We start from the raw sequence: 15,750 nt of genomic DNA, 5'->3' as shown, positions 1-15,750 counted from the left end.
GGTTATTTGGAGAAAATATCATCAGATTTTGCCATTCAGTTATAGGAGTATTAATATGGGACCAATGGGATCATTGTTGGGCTCTTGGGTTTATTTCCGCTTAGGTGATGCCTTATCACATTCTTAATGAATTTTATCTTATTTCTAAAAAAAAAGAATATCTTAACGGCTCATTGGCAGATATAGGGCCAAATGTGTCAACATGGTAAACATCAACTAACTTGATAAAAATTTATCAAGATGGAATTAAAATGACAAATTTAAATATAAATTGATGCAAAAGTCATTGCAAACAAGCAATATCATTTAACAATAAAGAAATATCTTAGTTTATTTTATTGGATTGTGATAGAGGTTGTTTGGAAAAAAAGATTGTAAGATTTTGTCATTCGGTTCTAGGGGTATTAATATGGGACCAATGGGATCATTGCTGGGCTCTTAGGTTTATTTCCGCTTGGGTAATGCCTTATCACCTTATGAATGTGTTCTTTTTCCTAATGAATTTTATCTTATTTTTCAAAAAGAAAATCTTAATGGCCTCTTGGCAGATATGGGGCCAAATGTGCCAACTTGTTAACCATCAACTAACTTGATAAAAATTTACCAAGATGGACTTAAATTGACAATTTTTAATATAACGACCTCCAAAAGTCATTACAAACAAACAATATCATTTGACAATAAATAAAGGAATATCTTGGATTGTTTTATTGGACTGTGATAGATGTTATTTGGAGAAAATGATTATAAGATTTTGTTATTCGATTCTAGGGGTATTAGTATGGGATATATGAGATCGAAGTTAGGCTCTTGGGTTTATTTCTTATTTGGGTGATGTCTTATCAATTTCCTAATGAATTTTATCTTATTCTTTTAAAAAAAATCTTAATGGCCCCTTGGCAAATATAGGGAAAAATGTGCCAACCTGGTAAGCATAATCTAATTTGGTAAAAAATTACCAAGATGGAATTAAAATGACAATTTATAACATAAGAACCTGCAAAAGCCATTGCAAACAAGCAATATCTTTTGCAAATAAAGGAATATCTCGATTTATTTTATTTGACTGTAATAAAGGTTATTTGGAGAAAAGATTATAAGATTTTGTCATTCGGTTCTACGTGTATTAGTATGGGAACTGTGAGATCAAAGTTGGGCTCTTGTGTTTATTTCCTCTCTAGGTGATGCTTTATCACCTTCCTAATGTATTCTTTTTCCAAATAAGTTTTATCTTAATTTTCAAAAAAAAAAAAATCTTAATGGCTCATTGGCAAATATTGGCCAAATGTGTCAACCTGGTAATCATTATCTAACTTCGTAACACTTTACCAAGATGGACTTAAAATGACAATTTTTAATATAAAGACCTCCAAAAGCCATTGCAAACAAACAATATCATTTAACAATAAAGGAATATCTTGGTTTGTTTTATTGGATTATGATAGAGGTTGTTTGGAGAAAAGATTATAAGATTTTGCCATTCGGTTTTAGGCGTATTAATATAGGACTAGTGGGACCATTGCTGAGCTCTTGGGTTTATTCCGCGTGGGTGATGCCTTATTACCTTCCTATTGAATTTTATCTTATTTTTCAAAAAAAAAAAATCTTATTGGCCCCTTGGTAGATATAGGGTCAAATGTGCCAATATGGTAAGCATCAACTAACTTGGTAAAAATTACCAGGATGGAATTAAAATGACAATTTTAAATATAAAAGCATGCAAAAGCCATTGCAAATAAGCAATATCATTTGACAATAAAGGAATATCTTGGTTTGTTTTTTTTTACCGTGATAGAGGTTGTTTGGAGAAAAGATTATAAGATTTTGCCATTCAGTTCTATAGGTATTAGTATAGGATCTGTGATCAAAGTTGGGCTTTTAGAATTATTTCCTCTTTGGGTGATGCCTTATCACCATCCCGATGTATTCTTTTTCTTATTGAATTTTATCTTATTCTTCAAAAAAAAAAATCTTAATGGCCCCTTGGCAGATATGGTGTCAAATGTGCTAACTTGGTAACCATCAACTAACTTGTTAAAAATTTACCAAGATAGACTTAAAATGACCATTGCAAACAAGCAATATCATTTCACAATGAAAGAAAGATATAGTAGGTATGGTGGTGTTATAATTCTGTTATCCTCCCATAATGGCATTATATACCCTCATTGCAATCCCGATGGGCCTAGGATGTTTGCGAAGTCTATTGGGGAGAAGATGACCATCCTCATTTAGGATATGAAGAACCACAAGTAAAGATAAACAAGGTGCAAATGACTTTCATATATTCATTCATTAATCCTTAGTATCAGATGACTTCATATCACATGTCTCATCCTTGACTAAGCTTCTCAAACCTATTTAGGTAATCTTTTAGTAAGTTGGTGGCTTCATGTAAACTCAATCATGAAATCAACCACACACCCCAAGAAAATTTTGCTAAGTTAGCTAATGGGTCATTCAAGTCCAACATGAGCATCTATGTTACAAAAAATAAATTAATATTACTTGTACCAATGGACTTGGCCAATATTTCATGCACATCATTCTAAATATTTGCTTGTTTGGTAATTTTGGCATTCAATCGTTCAAATTCAATGTTAGGAAGTGATTAATATGTAATAACAATATTATGTGCGGTCTACCTTGGATTTATGGTGGAACACCATACGCTTCTTGGAAACTTGCTAAATCACTTTAAGCTCTCCCATGCATGTTCTCTCTTTAGGCACTTTCTTCTTCTAAAACATGTGTTCAATGGAGATGTTTGGTGACTATGTTAGGGCTACCTTCAGTCTAGTGAAAGGACTAGATGATACTCTAATCCATTGAAAAGGAGGACCAAAAGGGAGTAAAGGATAGGAGAATTGAGATGTTGGTTGAAAGAAGGCCTAAAACTTGTGTACACATTATAGGGGGGTCCAAGTCTGTACTTTTTCCAACTATTATTTCATTTTTAAATAGATCATCACTATGCAATGTCAATACAATTGAGGGTGTCTTGTCCTTACCAAGTTCTAGGATATTATTTCATTTACTTTGTGGAAAACCTAGCTCCAAGAAATGATTGAACTTAAAAGTTGGTGCTTAGTCCAAGCCATTGAATTGGTTGTACGAATGAACCATTGGTGGTGCAATGGTAAAGTCCTAAAATGCCAAGCAAGAGAATGATGGTTTCAGTCTTGTCCAAAATTGCCAAAGATTAGAACTTAATTTATTGGATGGTTGGATAAGAACTTATGTCTGGAATACAAAAACCAGGATTCAATTCAGTGTAATATACACTGCAGTACTCTTCCTTATTTAGTTATTTGTATCCCATATGAGAGAAATATTTATAACTATTTATATTCTGTACTTTACACAAAATAGATGTGGATTTGATAGGGAAGGTAAGGTTTGGGTTGAGGAGATTCTTAACCTTGGTATTTCATCAGTCACATATCTCAATTTTCTGGATTTTCAAACTAGTGTATCTTCAATCTCAATCTATAACTTATCTTCATTTTGCCTCACACTCTTTGGTTGTGGTTTTGGAATGACAATAGGTTATGAATGGTGTGATGGAATTAACTTTTGTTTGGTTCTCAAACTTTTGTTTGTTTAATTTTTTTCCACTGATTTGCTTTGTTCCACAGTTATTGCCTATTTGTTATAAATTTATTTTTATCATAAATTTCTTTTCCTCTATTCAAAACATGTTTGTTTGCTTTATTCCATGCTTATTGCTGGCCTTCGTTGTAATTACTTTAGCATCATTCCATATTAAGGTTATAAGGTTATTATTCCCATTTAAGTTTTATCAACATCACTTTTAATTACTATTTTAATTTTAGTCAGAATTCTCACCTTAGGTAAGCAAATTCAGGTTTCTTTGATTTGAGGATATTCAACTTACAAATTATTGTTTCTCATTAACTCAATTTGGCTCTTTATAAGAGAAATTTGGATAGCATGCTGAGAAGGCAAACACCCTCCTTGAGTCTACAACAAAACAATATGTGATTATTAATGTTTGTTATGAGTGACTATCACTAAACTATCATCTTAATTTTGGAGAGACATTTTCATAACGAAAGTAGATTGACCTTCCATAGAAGAAATTTTACAAGTACACACTTGCTTGATCTTCTTTTTCATGTGTAAACTAATGCACACTCGTTCTCCAATGCACATTCAACAGGAATGAATCAGCCTCAAACACAACTTAACAAAATTTTTTATATAAAAACGACAACCTATTTACTATGATAGAAATGCAAAGAGAACCAAAAATCAAATTTATTGGGAAAGGAATTTTTGATTGACTATAACAAATTAAACTATCATACAAAGAAATTGTCAAATACCTGTTAGTGACACCGGTGTTCAAAATGATAACTTCCTCTGGTTAGGGAAAGCCTCGATGTATTGGCCAAAACTTTAGTTTGATGGATAAGGCAAACAAAATGATGGAGCAGTGACAAATGCTGTGCAAAAAATAAGAACGGTTAAGATGGGCCTTCACCTGGAATATATTGAGACAGGAATAGAAGTGAAAAAGGCGACAATGCTACCTGAAAAATTCAACTTATGTAACAACAAAAAATGGCCTCTAGCTGACAAGTTCCAATGCCTTTAGATTCAACCTCGACGACAAATTTGCAGGAGAGGGACAACGAGATAGAGGGAGAACAGGAGAGCGATAGAGAGGGGAAGGGAGAGCGAGAGAGGGTGAGGGCGCAACGGAGGGAGAGCAAGACTGAGGGGGGTGAGGGAGGAGAAAATGAGAGTGTGAAAAATGGATAGCGAGAACGGGAAAAAGTGAGAGCAAGAGAGACTGAGAAAGGGAGACAGGGGGAGCGAGGGAGGAGAAAATGAGAGTGAGAACAAGGGGCACTGCTAGGGAGGAGAACTTGCAGTTGCAAGGAAGCAATCGAAGAGAAGAGAGCTGAGACTATGAGAGACAACGAAAGAGAGTGAGAGAAGAGGGAGAGCTGGTTTCTTGTGAGAATGGCAGCACAAAAAAGGAGAGTGAGATAGGAGGGAGAGCAGCCGAAGTTCAGTCGTCGAGGGAAAAGTTGTAGGAAGAAACGTGAAGAGAGTTGAGACTGTGAGAGACAACAAAAGAGAGAGAGAAGAGGGTGGGCCCTGGTAGGGTCATTTTAGTCTTTACAATATAAGATTAATTTTCAAATAAAAATTTAAATAAATATTATTATGACATAGAATCCGAGCTGGATTGCCACCTCAGAGGAAAAACACGTGTAATGCTTAATTGGCGTGGGAATCTGTTTTTTAATTTTTAAAATTCTAACTTGAATGTCATTGTAAATTCTATATGGACTGGCCTGGTGTTCATCTGCAAGCCTGTCCGTACTTTTCCCTCTTTTTTTCTTTTTCAATTTGTTTTGATGAATTACATTTAGATTAATAAAAATAGTACTGTGGTTTATGGCTTTCGCTCGCTCACTTCCTTCGCCCCTCTCGGACACTTCCTCCTTCTTTTCTTCCCGTTTCAAAATTGCCGGGAAACTAACGGCTTTTCGTCTTTCGCAGGATACGGAAAAACCCTAGGAGCTCTTCCATGCTTAACCTCCTCCGTCAATGGACGTCGTCGCTTCGTTGCCTTCAGACAACCCAAAATCTTACCCCTCTCATTCGTTTCGTTGTCTTAAAACCCTCCTTTTCGGCAATCGCAGCTGAGGACTGTTCTCTCTATCTCTCCGCCTCTAACCCTAGAGACGATTCCATCTATTTATCCATATCCCACAATAAAGACCTCGTTCCAGAAATTCTTAATGGTTTAAAAATCTTTGGTGTCAAAGAATATCTAAATAGCCGTCACTTTCGAACCCTAATTTCATCCTTGAATTCTACACTAGTTGATCAGATTCTCCAAAACTTGAGAGGGAACGATGCCGAATCTGCTTTGGTTTTCTTCAATTGTTTGAGAAGTGAGTACAACTTTCGGCATTCTCGGATTTCCGAGTTTGTTATTTGTCATGTTTTGGCGGGACAAAGGCGTTTGAAGGAGTTGCGTCGGCTTTTAAGGTGGATGCTGGAGGAAGAAGGTATATTCTTTTGTTTTGTTTTTACTGTTAAGAAATGATTATTTTTTTTGTTGTATCGTTGTAGTTTGCTTGCTTTTTCACGTTGAATCTTATTTTTGGTGAAACCCATATAGTCTCTATAATCAAATTGCTAGCTGTAGTAGATTTTTTTTTTACCAGAAAGCTGCAGTAGAATATTCATCAGTCATGTATTGGTTTTCTATTATTTAATATAGGATGCGGTTCGGCGCCTTCTCTCTGTGAGCTTCTGAGTAATAATTTCAGGGGCTGGGATTCCACTAGTCTGGTATGGGATGTGTTGGCTGATGGTTATTCAAGACGTGAGATGATTAACGATGCACTCTTCGTTCTCGGTAAGATGAAGAACTTGAACTTTAGAGTTTCAACATCAACCTATAACAGTTTGATGTACAACCTGAAGCACACAGATATCGTATGGGACATGGATATCATATGGGATATATACCATAAAATCAAAGCCAGTGAGGTGTCTCAGAATGAATATACCGATGCCATATTTATAGATGGTCTATGCAAGCATTTGAGATTACGAGATGCAGTGAAGTTATTTTGGGAGACTAAGGAAAAGGAATCTAGATCTTATATTGTCTCTCTGAATACCCTCATGTCAGGGTTCTGTAAACTGGGTTTTGTAGATTTTGCAAAGTCGTTTCTTTGCATGATGCTAAAGTACGGAGTGGGTCCTGATGCATACAGTTATAATACTCTTATTCATGGGTTATGTGTTGCATGCTCAGTGGAGGAAGCTTTGGAGTTCTCTGAGGACATGGAGAGACATGGTATTGAGCCTGATGTAGTAACCTATAATATTCTTGTTAATGGATTCCGTTTACTTGGTGTAATGACTGGGGCTCAGATGGTCATTCAGAAGATGCTACACAAAGGGCTAAACCCAGATATTGTTACATACACAATACTGATCTGTGGATACTGCCAGATAGGCAGTGTTGAGGAAGGCTTGAAGTTGCGGGAAGAGATGGTTTCAAGGGGTCTCCAGTTAAATAACATTACATACAGTGTTCTTCTTAGTTGTCTTTGTAAAAAAGGACAGGTTGATGAGGCCATAAAACTTCTTTATGAAATGGAAGCTACTGGACTTGAGCCAGATATTATTACTTATTCAATTTTAATCCATGGTTTCTGCAAGCAAGGGGACATAGGGAAGGCCATTCAGTTGTGTCAGGAAATGAGATTGAAGAACATGATTGCCAACTCCTTTGCTCATGGTGCTATTCTATCTGGCCTGTGCCAGAAGGGATTGATATCAGAGGCAAGAACACATTTCGATACCCAAATTCAGAGAGACTTGCAGATAGACATTATTTTGTATAATATAATGATTTTTGGATATGCAAAACATGGTGATATCAATAAAGCTGTACAGTTATACAGGCAAATTATCAAAGATGGGATTGCTCCAAGTATTGTCACTTATAACTCCCTTATTTATGGGCTTTGCAAGAGCAAACAACTAGATGAAGCTAAGCAGTTGTTGCTCAAGGTTCTAACTGAGGGTCTTGCACCAACTGCTGTGACCTACACAACTCTAATGGATGCATATTGTGAAGAGGGTAATCTAACTGCAGTAATTCAATTGCTTCATGAGATGGAAGTTCAAAAAGTAAAACCCACTGTTTTGACTTACACAGTAGTTATGAAGGTACTATGTAAACAGAAAAGGCTACAGGAATCTATACAGTTACTTTCAAATATGTATGCAGAAGGTCTTGTCCCAGATCAGATTACATACAATACCCTCATCCAAGGTTTTTGTGAGGTTCAGGACATGAGACCAGCTTTTTGTCTACATAATGAGATGCTAAGACGCAATCTTCAGCCTAGTCCTGTTACATATAATATTCTCATTGAAGGCCTTTGCGTGTACAACAACCTAAAGCCTGCCAATAGGCTACTGGAGGCTCTTCAATGCCATAATATTATAGTAACAAAAACTGCTTATACCATACTAATCAAAGCACATTGTGCAAAGGGTGATGCATATAAGGCAGCTTTTCTATTCAATCAGATGGCAGAGATGGGCTTTGAGATATATTTGAGAGATTATAGTGCTGTGATTAATAGACTGTGCAAAAGGAGTTTGGCAAATGAAGCAAAAAAATTTCTCTGCATGATGCTATTTGATGGTATTTCTCCTGATCAAGACATGTCTTGGATGATGCTCAATGCTTTTCACCTGGAAGGTGATCTTAGTTCAGCATCTGAACTGCAAGCTAAGATGATAAGAAGTGGTTTGGTCATTGATTGACTCTGAGAGACAGAGAGAAGTAATGATCTTCTATTGCTTGATCCTATATAGCAGTTTGGTGGACTAGGAATTAAGTTACCCTGGAGTTTCCCTGCATTCTCACCCTTGACTGCAGGCTTAACTTGACAAAGCCTCATCCAAACAGAGCCTGGTAAGCTACATACCCCACCAATTCGTGTCTTTCTCTGGTTTCCTCTCTTCTTCGACTGGAACTGACAACTGGGATTGGCATTCATGCACTGGACACTGTTCTTGATGGATTAAATCAATGTTCTGTATTTTTATTGTGATAACTTTTTATCTTTTCTTGAATTTTACAGACGGTGATGTGATTGAGTGCAGATAGAATAGGGACATTGAGTGGGAGGCTGCTAGTGGGAACCGCAGAGAAGATACCATCTTCAGAGCTTATTGACACAACCGGTGCTGGTGATGCATTTGTTGGTGCAATTCTTTATGGTATGTGAAATCATATTATCTATTCTGGCTTGCTTTGTGCATTTTGTTCATCCATAAATCCATGGTTCACTAAGCTGGCTTGGTAAGGTTTGTCTTAGATGCTTGTAATTTGACAACGGTATCAAAGGAGCTGTGATATTTTTTGCTGAATCCTTGTGAACAATGAGTTACCCCTGTCTTTGTTTAGTTAGAAGTTTTGTTCTATTTGATTCTGTAGAACTAATTGTACATGAGCACATCACCTGGAAATTTGATATATCCAAATGTATAAATATTTATACATATTGCACGTGTTCATGTGTATATTTCCTCTCTCTGCTTGTATGTCTGCCCAAGGTTTTCTGGACATGGAATTCTTTCCCCATGACAATTAATGCATAACCTTTTGGATTGGTGCAGAAGGTTAGGATGTCAAAATGGCTTAGTGGCAATACTAGGAAGAATGAAATTTAAAATGAATGCACTTGAGTTTAGGGATTAGTCCCAATTGTTGACATGGAGAGGGAACTTATGGACATTAAGAAGTAGCAAGGTTCATGGAGAGGGAACTTATTGACTGAAATTATAAGAGCTTAGTGGTGAACTTATGGACATTAAATCCTAATGAGCAAGGTTCAAATTTAGTTATCTCTAAAGTTTGTAGTTTTCATACTAAAATTATAAGAGCTTAAAACCAATGGCTAGTGTAATTAAGGAGTAGTAAAACAAAGTTAATGAGGGAGAGGATTATTAATGAGAGAGAATTTGAATTAGGCACTAGGATTCAAATTCAAATTTAAAATTATGCCTTAAATTATAGGAGTAATTGGCTAATTGAATGAGAGAGAGAAATTGGACTTAAATATAGGAATAAATAATGAAATTAATGAGAGAGGATTCAGCCTTAAATATAGATTAACAAAATTAATGAGAGAAGGGGACCTGAAATGAATTAAGTGTATAGGATTTGTATCGGACTGTTTCGGGCCTGTGTTGGCCTATACAAACCTGAAATAGCCTGATACGAGCCTGTATCTGTTCAATACACATGAAACAAATGCAACATACGATTTCTACATGTTCCACATATCAGGCTTTTGTCGGAACGATACATATCGGCTGATATGGCCCAATACGTTGCGGAGTTTTGAACCTTGATGGATTCTATTATTGCTTTTTTTTTTCCTTGATTAAAGATTCTCTCATTTCTCTCTCCCCATTATGCCCACAAAACTGCAGCTCTAGTACACGTTCACATGATTTTCCTCTCTTGGTGGATTGAAGAAAGTGTTCTTGAATAAATTCCCCATATCATCCAGGGGATTCCACTTGCAGCAAAAAAGAGAAGAAAACTATTCCCAAATACTAGTAAGAAAAGGGCAGGATATTAACATGTGATACACTTGCCATGCAAAGAGAACAAATGTGTGGGAAAATGCATCAGTAGGGTCTCATCTTTTGAAGTACATCACATGTGTTGATTGTCAAATGAAACACTTCCCACTTTAAATGCATTTATTTTGGATGGCACCGGTTTGCACCACATCTCTTGAACTGGAAAAGAAGAGGAAAGAGAATGTGAGGGCTTTGAAAAAGTAATCACAAGAGTAGTTTTTTGAAGGGTCAGAGGATCAATATCTACCAATCAGAAGAAGATGAATCAAGGACAAAACACTCCAAATAATTGAGCAAAGAAAAAAAGCCCATTAAGTTCACCTTTTCCCGTCTTCTCAAAACCAAAATCCCAAGATAAGCCACCAATAGAGAAGAATACAAAATCAGACACAACTTTGTTTTCAGGTAAGGACAATGAGAAGAGGAAAGGGAATTGATCTTTTAAAGTAGCATTCCCTACCGAAAAATCTTCAAAGTGATTATTCGAGCAAGAACAAACATCAAGGTGGATGAATTGCAGGAACTTGGTGTTTAAGATAAAGATTAGATGCTCATGTTGATCCTGCTGCCACTGCTGATTCTGATGTTGATGAAGAAGAACTTGAGGTCCACTAAGATTTAATAATAAGAACTTCTTTGTGGGGTGCTATCTTAGCACCTGTTAAGTGGTTGTACTCAGTTTTCTCTTTTCTTTAATAAAATTTTCCTTTTACCTTGCAAAAAAAAAAGGATATTTAATTAGTTTTAGAGGGATTAGTAGTTCTCTCCATCCCCTCTGTTCCTAGTTGCACAACAAAGATTCTATTCTCTGAAGCCTATCCAGCCAGTATATTTTCAGTTTTCTATATCCTCTTAATCAATTTCTGCTAACCTCTCCTAATTAATGGGCCACTACTATAATTTTGTGGTTGATATTTGCTTTGAACACACGCTACCACAGATACATTGTTGTGGAAGCAATCTGACAAATCATGGGTATATGAAAAATTATTGATTTGATCCTTAGGCTGCTTTTGGTTGCAGTACAAATTTCAATTTGCATTGGTGTAAATGCATGGGAGTGCAAAAGGGCTGAGTGTAAATTCTGGTTTACTTTTGCTTCAGATTTGACTTTGTCTTATTTGCTTGTGAGAAGTAAAATCGGAAATAAAATGAAATGACCTTGATGAAGCCCAGGCCCAAACTATGGGCCAGAGCCAGACCCAGACACGAGCTCGGTTCCCAAATCCTCCAATCAAGCTTGTATATTCTAGAAGGCCACGCCTTCAGGCTTAATATCCTCTCAAATTGTACAAATAGGAGGGCTTTCAAATGAATAAGACATGCAAATTATCACTATTCATTCTCTTCTCTTTCACTCAGTTCCTTCTCTCTCCCTTTAAGTCTGTTTCAGGAGGAAGGGTTGCCTCAAGCAACGCCTGTGATGGGCACAGCCTATCAGACCTCCACTTTAAATGGAAGAGAACAGAGCTTGGAGGAGGGTTATCTGTCTATAGGTATGGTAGGATGCAAGATGATGTGGTTCCAACTTTATATGGGTGAAAATTAAGGTCAGAGGAACGTGGTGCAGATTTTGCATCAATTTTTGGGATGTGAAATTTGTACTGCACTGCCAATGAGTGCCAAAGAGACAAAAAGTACAAATTTTATATCAGGTAGAAATGCAAATCATAATTACAAATAAATGAATGCAAAACTTAACCTGGTACTAATTTTGCACCAGTTAAAAATTTGAACTGCAACAAAATGCATCCTTTGGAACCACTGCAAATGTCCAAGGAATGTGGACTCCAGAATCAATAATGAGTATGAGTACTCATTGTACACTCCCTTTAGAGAACAAAATCAGAATTATGTGCAATGATGGGGCATATCTTGCTCATATACAAGAGAATGATCCACTGTAGAAAATAACCACATTATTGTCTAATTGTTTTATCATTGAAGAGGGAGAAACAAGGATAGCAACAAAATAATTTTTTACTATATATTAGAAGCCCAGTGGTGATAATACTTTTCAACTATATATTATTCATTCAAAAGGATAACGACAAAATAATTTTTCTCATATGTTCTTTGCTACAAAATTTATGATGTCATTACTTTAGTCATTCCATGAGACTGCAAATCATATGATTTGTTAATTTATTTAATTATTATTTTTAAATATTTTGTTATGGCAGCAATGGACAGAGGCCCCATCAATTCCAAGTGCACTTGTTTCCATGCTTCTGAGATTGCCAAATATCAAATTTGTTATTGTGACCCTTGGAGAGGGTGGCTGTATAATGCTTGAGAGGAGCATAAATGGTGAGTATGCCAATATCTAGTCTCCAACTGTAGAGTGTGGAGGATGAGGTTAATCCACCAATTTTGATGTTGGAAGGATGTGGATGTGTCATTGATCGATATAGTTCAGTTGCTTAATGATTTATGATTGTGAGTTCTAATCACTGGAGAACATTACTTTCAGTAGAGGGTTCTGACCTAGAAGAAATCGATGTGGACAACTTACTAGAGTTACTGAAGTAGGAGATTGATGGTAACAATGCTATCCCGACATGTATTTCATCCAAGGTAAATGGAGTTATGTGGTAGACAATTAAAGCTCTATTCACTTTGTTCCTTTTGTATAGCCCGGGTGTCAATATGATCATAAGGTTGCTACAAAGTGCATCCTATGTTCAACAGGTGGTAAATAGTTATTATGATTTATGAAACCATTGACTTCTAGAAAAGAAAAAAAAAAAAAAGAAAAGGAAAACAAACAGGAAGAAAATAGTTTTAGAGCCCCTCTTGTTTCTAATGACAAAACCAGTGAGAGGTTTCTGAGTATCATAGGTTGGCTGTTGTATTTTACGCTGATACTGGTGTAGAGAAGATGGGGGTTAATATTGTAATTTTACCTTTCTTTTATTTCTTTTTGTACACTACTTTGTACATTGTTGTACTTTATCATTCTGGGTGTGTGAGACATAGAACATACCCCATCAATTCGTGTCTCTCTCTGGTTTCCTCTCTTCTTCGACTGGAACTGACAACTGGGATTGGCATTCATGCACTGGACACTGTTCTTGATGGATTAAGTCAATGTTCTGTATGTTTATTGTGATAACTTTTTATCTTTTCTTGAATTTTACAGACGGTGTTGAGATTGAGTGCAGATAGAATAGGGACATTAAGTGGGATGCTGCTAGTGGGAACTGCAGAAAAGATACCATCTTCAGAGCTTATTGACACAACCGGTGCTGGTGATGCATTTGTTGGTGCAATTCTTTATGGTATGTGAAATCATATTATCTATTCTGGCTTGCTTTGTGCATTTTGTTCATCCATAAATCCATGGTTCACTAAGCTGGCTTGGTAAGGTTTGTCTTAGATGCTTGTAATTTGACAACGGTATCAAAGGAGCTGTGATATTTTTTGCTGAATCCTTGTGAACAATGAGTTACCCCTGTCTTTGTTTAGTTAGAAGTTTTGTTCTATTTGATTCTGTAAAACTAATTGTACATGAGTACATCACCTGGAAATTTGATATATCCAAATGTATAAATATTTATACATATTGCACGTGTTCATGTGTATATTTCCTCTCTCTGCTTGTATGTCTGTCCCAAGGTTTTCTGGACATGGAATTCTTTCCCCATGACAATTAATGCATAACCTTTTGGATTGGTGCAGAAGGTTAGGATGTCAAAATGGCTTAGTGGCAATACTAGGAAGAATGAAATTTAAAATGAATGCACTTGAGTTTACCTGTCTTAACAAAAACTAATCATGGTACCTTGAGAGTAAGTGATCCAATTGAAGCTGATGCCTCTAAAAATTACTAGGAGAAGTCTATAGAGGGCCATGCTGGTAGAAGCGTTAACAAAAACTAATCATGGCACTAGAGTTTAGGGATTAAGTGATCCATGGAAGATGATGCGTCTAAAAATTACAAGGGGAAGTCCATAGAGGGCCATGCTGGTAGAAGCATTAAGAAATAAATTTTGACTTACATTTTACTAAAGATATGTATGACCTTGAATGGGATGGTGGAATAGGATTCATATATCCTACACCAAATAGTTGGAACAAGGCTTTGATGTTATATGTATGTATGTAGAGACATGCATGTATGCTTTGCATTTATGGTTTACAAACTTGTTAGCCCAGTTAGATTGAAGCTTTTTAACTTGAGATAATAAAAGCAATTGGAGGGGCTTATTACAGGCCATGACGGTGTGACCATTTTGGACTTCAGCCTATTGGAGGAGGGGATTAGCAGTGAGATGGCATTTCTCCAGGACCTTAGATGGACCTTGAGAGAATTGAAATAGAGGAGGATTCTCAAGCGGTTAGTCTGGAATCTGTATATGTGATTTTTCAAATGGCTCTTGGTCTCTGCACCATTAAATTAGAGAAGCTAGAGTAATGGCATTTAGAACAATCAGCTTATTTAAGTAGGTTTCAAGATTGGATAACCCTTAAGCAGAGACCTTGGCTAGGATGGAGTGGTTTGGTATGAGTTGGACTGGGGGACTATCTCCTGGAATAGACTGCATGTATTTCTTTTTGTTTACTATGGGTTGTATTATAGTAACCCTTGTAGAGATGCACTTCTCTATGGTCTCCTATAGCTTAGACATTTGGCCTCGTCATCTCAGATTAATAAACTATCCAAAATCTTCATTCTGTTTTGAAATTTGAGTAAGGAAAAAACCCACTCTTGATTTGGAAGAGAGTAACTCAAACCACCTTAAGTACTACAGTCTTACTGAATAGCTTTCGGGCCCTGCTTCTGTATTTGGACAAATCCAGCTTAATTAGCAGCCATCTGTTCATGTTCCTTTTGTTTCCTAAACTGTTCTATTTAGTACAAGCATAGTGCAATTGCTTTGGACTGGGCATGTGTGTCAAGTTTTTGAAAGACAGAAGGCAGTGGCAAGGGCATTGATCATTGGTTATTGATAAAAAATGAGGGCAAATGAGGGCAAATAGGATAATTGGTTATTGATATTAAATGAGTTGAAAAGAGATAATTTTAAGATATTCAATGCATTCAATTCTCCCACATTAAATCCAACATTTAAGGTATAAATTTGCATTCACCTTCATTGAATCATATATTTAAGGCTTTTTTGTTTCTTCTCATTATTAAATTCTATAATTAAATCCATACATAATAAATTAATAATTTCAATAACATAAAAATTTATACTTTTAAGATCTACCTGGAAAAATAGTGTTTTCATCTAGGTGGTGGTAAGAAATTAAACCATTTGGTTGAAATGAGCCAACCCATGCTGCCACAACTAAATAATAAAATTCAAAAATTTATAAAATGCAAAAAATTGGAAACGTTTTTAACATCATATATTTGACATATTAAACAATAATAAGTATATTAAATAATATTTTAAAAGTCAACCCGGAGGCCAAATGTAATGATCAAATCGATAAGATATTGTTTCGTAATGGCATCCGTTCTTGGTTTTTTTTTAACCTTACCAATTTACATTTCTTCCTATAATAACGTCCTCGATCATCCGGGTGCATTACCCATAGTATTTAAAGACATGAAGAGTACATTTT

At 36.0% G+C, this 15,750-nt stretch overlaps 1 protein-coding gene across 10 annotated transcripts; it reads left to right on the top strand.

The window, feature by feature from the left end:
* The first annotated feature begins 5,336 nt into the window (after nucleotides 1-5,336).
* Nucleotides 5,337-13,757, top strand: LOC104587631 (Tetratricopeptide repeat (TPR)-like superfamily protein). Of its 10 annotated transcripts, none has more exons than XM_010245320.3 (6): nucleotides 5,337-6,053; nucleotides 6,269-8,491; nucleotides 8,661-8,799; nucleotides 12,357-12,483; nucleotides 12,650-12,750; nucleotides 13,316-13,757. In XM_010245320.3, exons 1-2 carry the CDS (start codon nucleotides 5,567-5,569, stop codon nucleotides 8,338-8,340), a joined length of 2,559 nt encoding a protein of 852 aa, XP_010243622.1. In that variant the 5' UTR covers nucleotides 5,337-5,566; the 3' UTR covers nucleotides 8,341-8,491; nucleotides 8,661-8,799; nucleotides 12,357-12,483; nucleotides 12,650-12,750; nucleotides 13,316-13,757. The 10 variants fall into 10 exon arrangements, with proteins under 10 accessions (XP_010243622.1, XP_010243621.1, XP_088750912.1 ...); XM_010245319.3 differs by having other exon boundaries at nucleotides 12,647-12,750; XM_088894786.1 differs by having other exon boundaries at nucleotides 8,683-8,799; nucleotides 12,650-13,757.
* Nucleotides 13,758-15,750: the final 1,993 nt, after the last annotated feature.

Source organism: Nelumbo nucifera, chromosome 1 (genome assembly GCF_055504915.1).
Source record: "Nelumbo nucifera cultivar China Antique chromosome 1, China Antique-T2T, whole genome shotgun sequence".
Taxonomy (NCBI): domain Eukaryota; kingdom Viridiplantae; phylum Streptophyta; class Magnoliopsida; order Proteales; family Nelumbonaceae; genus Nelumbo; species Nelumbo nucifera.
Note: the sequence above shows the minus strand (reverse complement) of the source record. Positions and strands in the feature narration are given on the sequence as shown.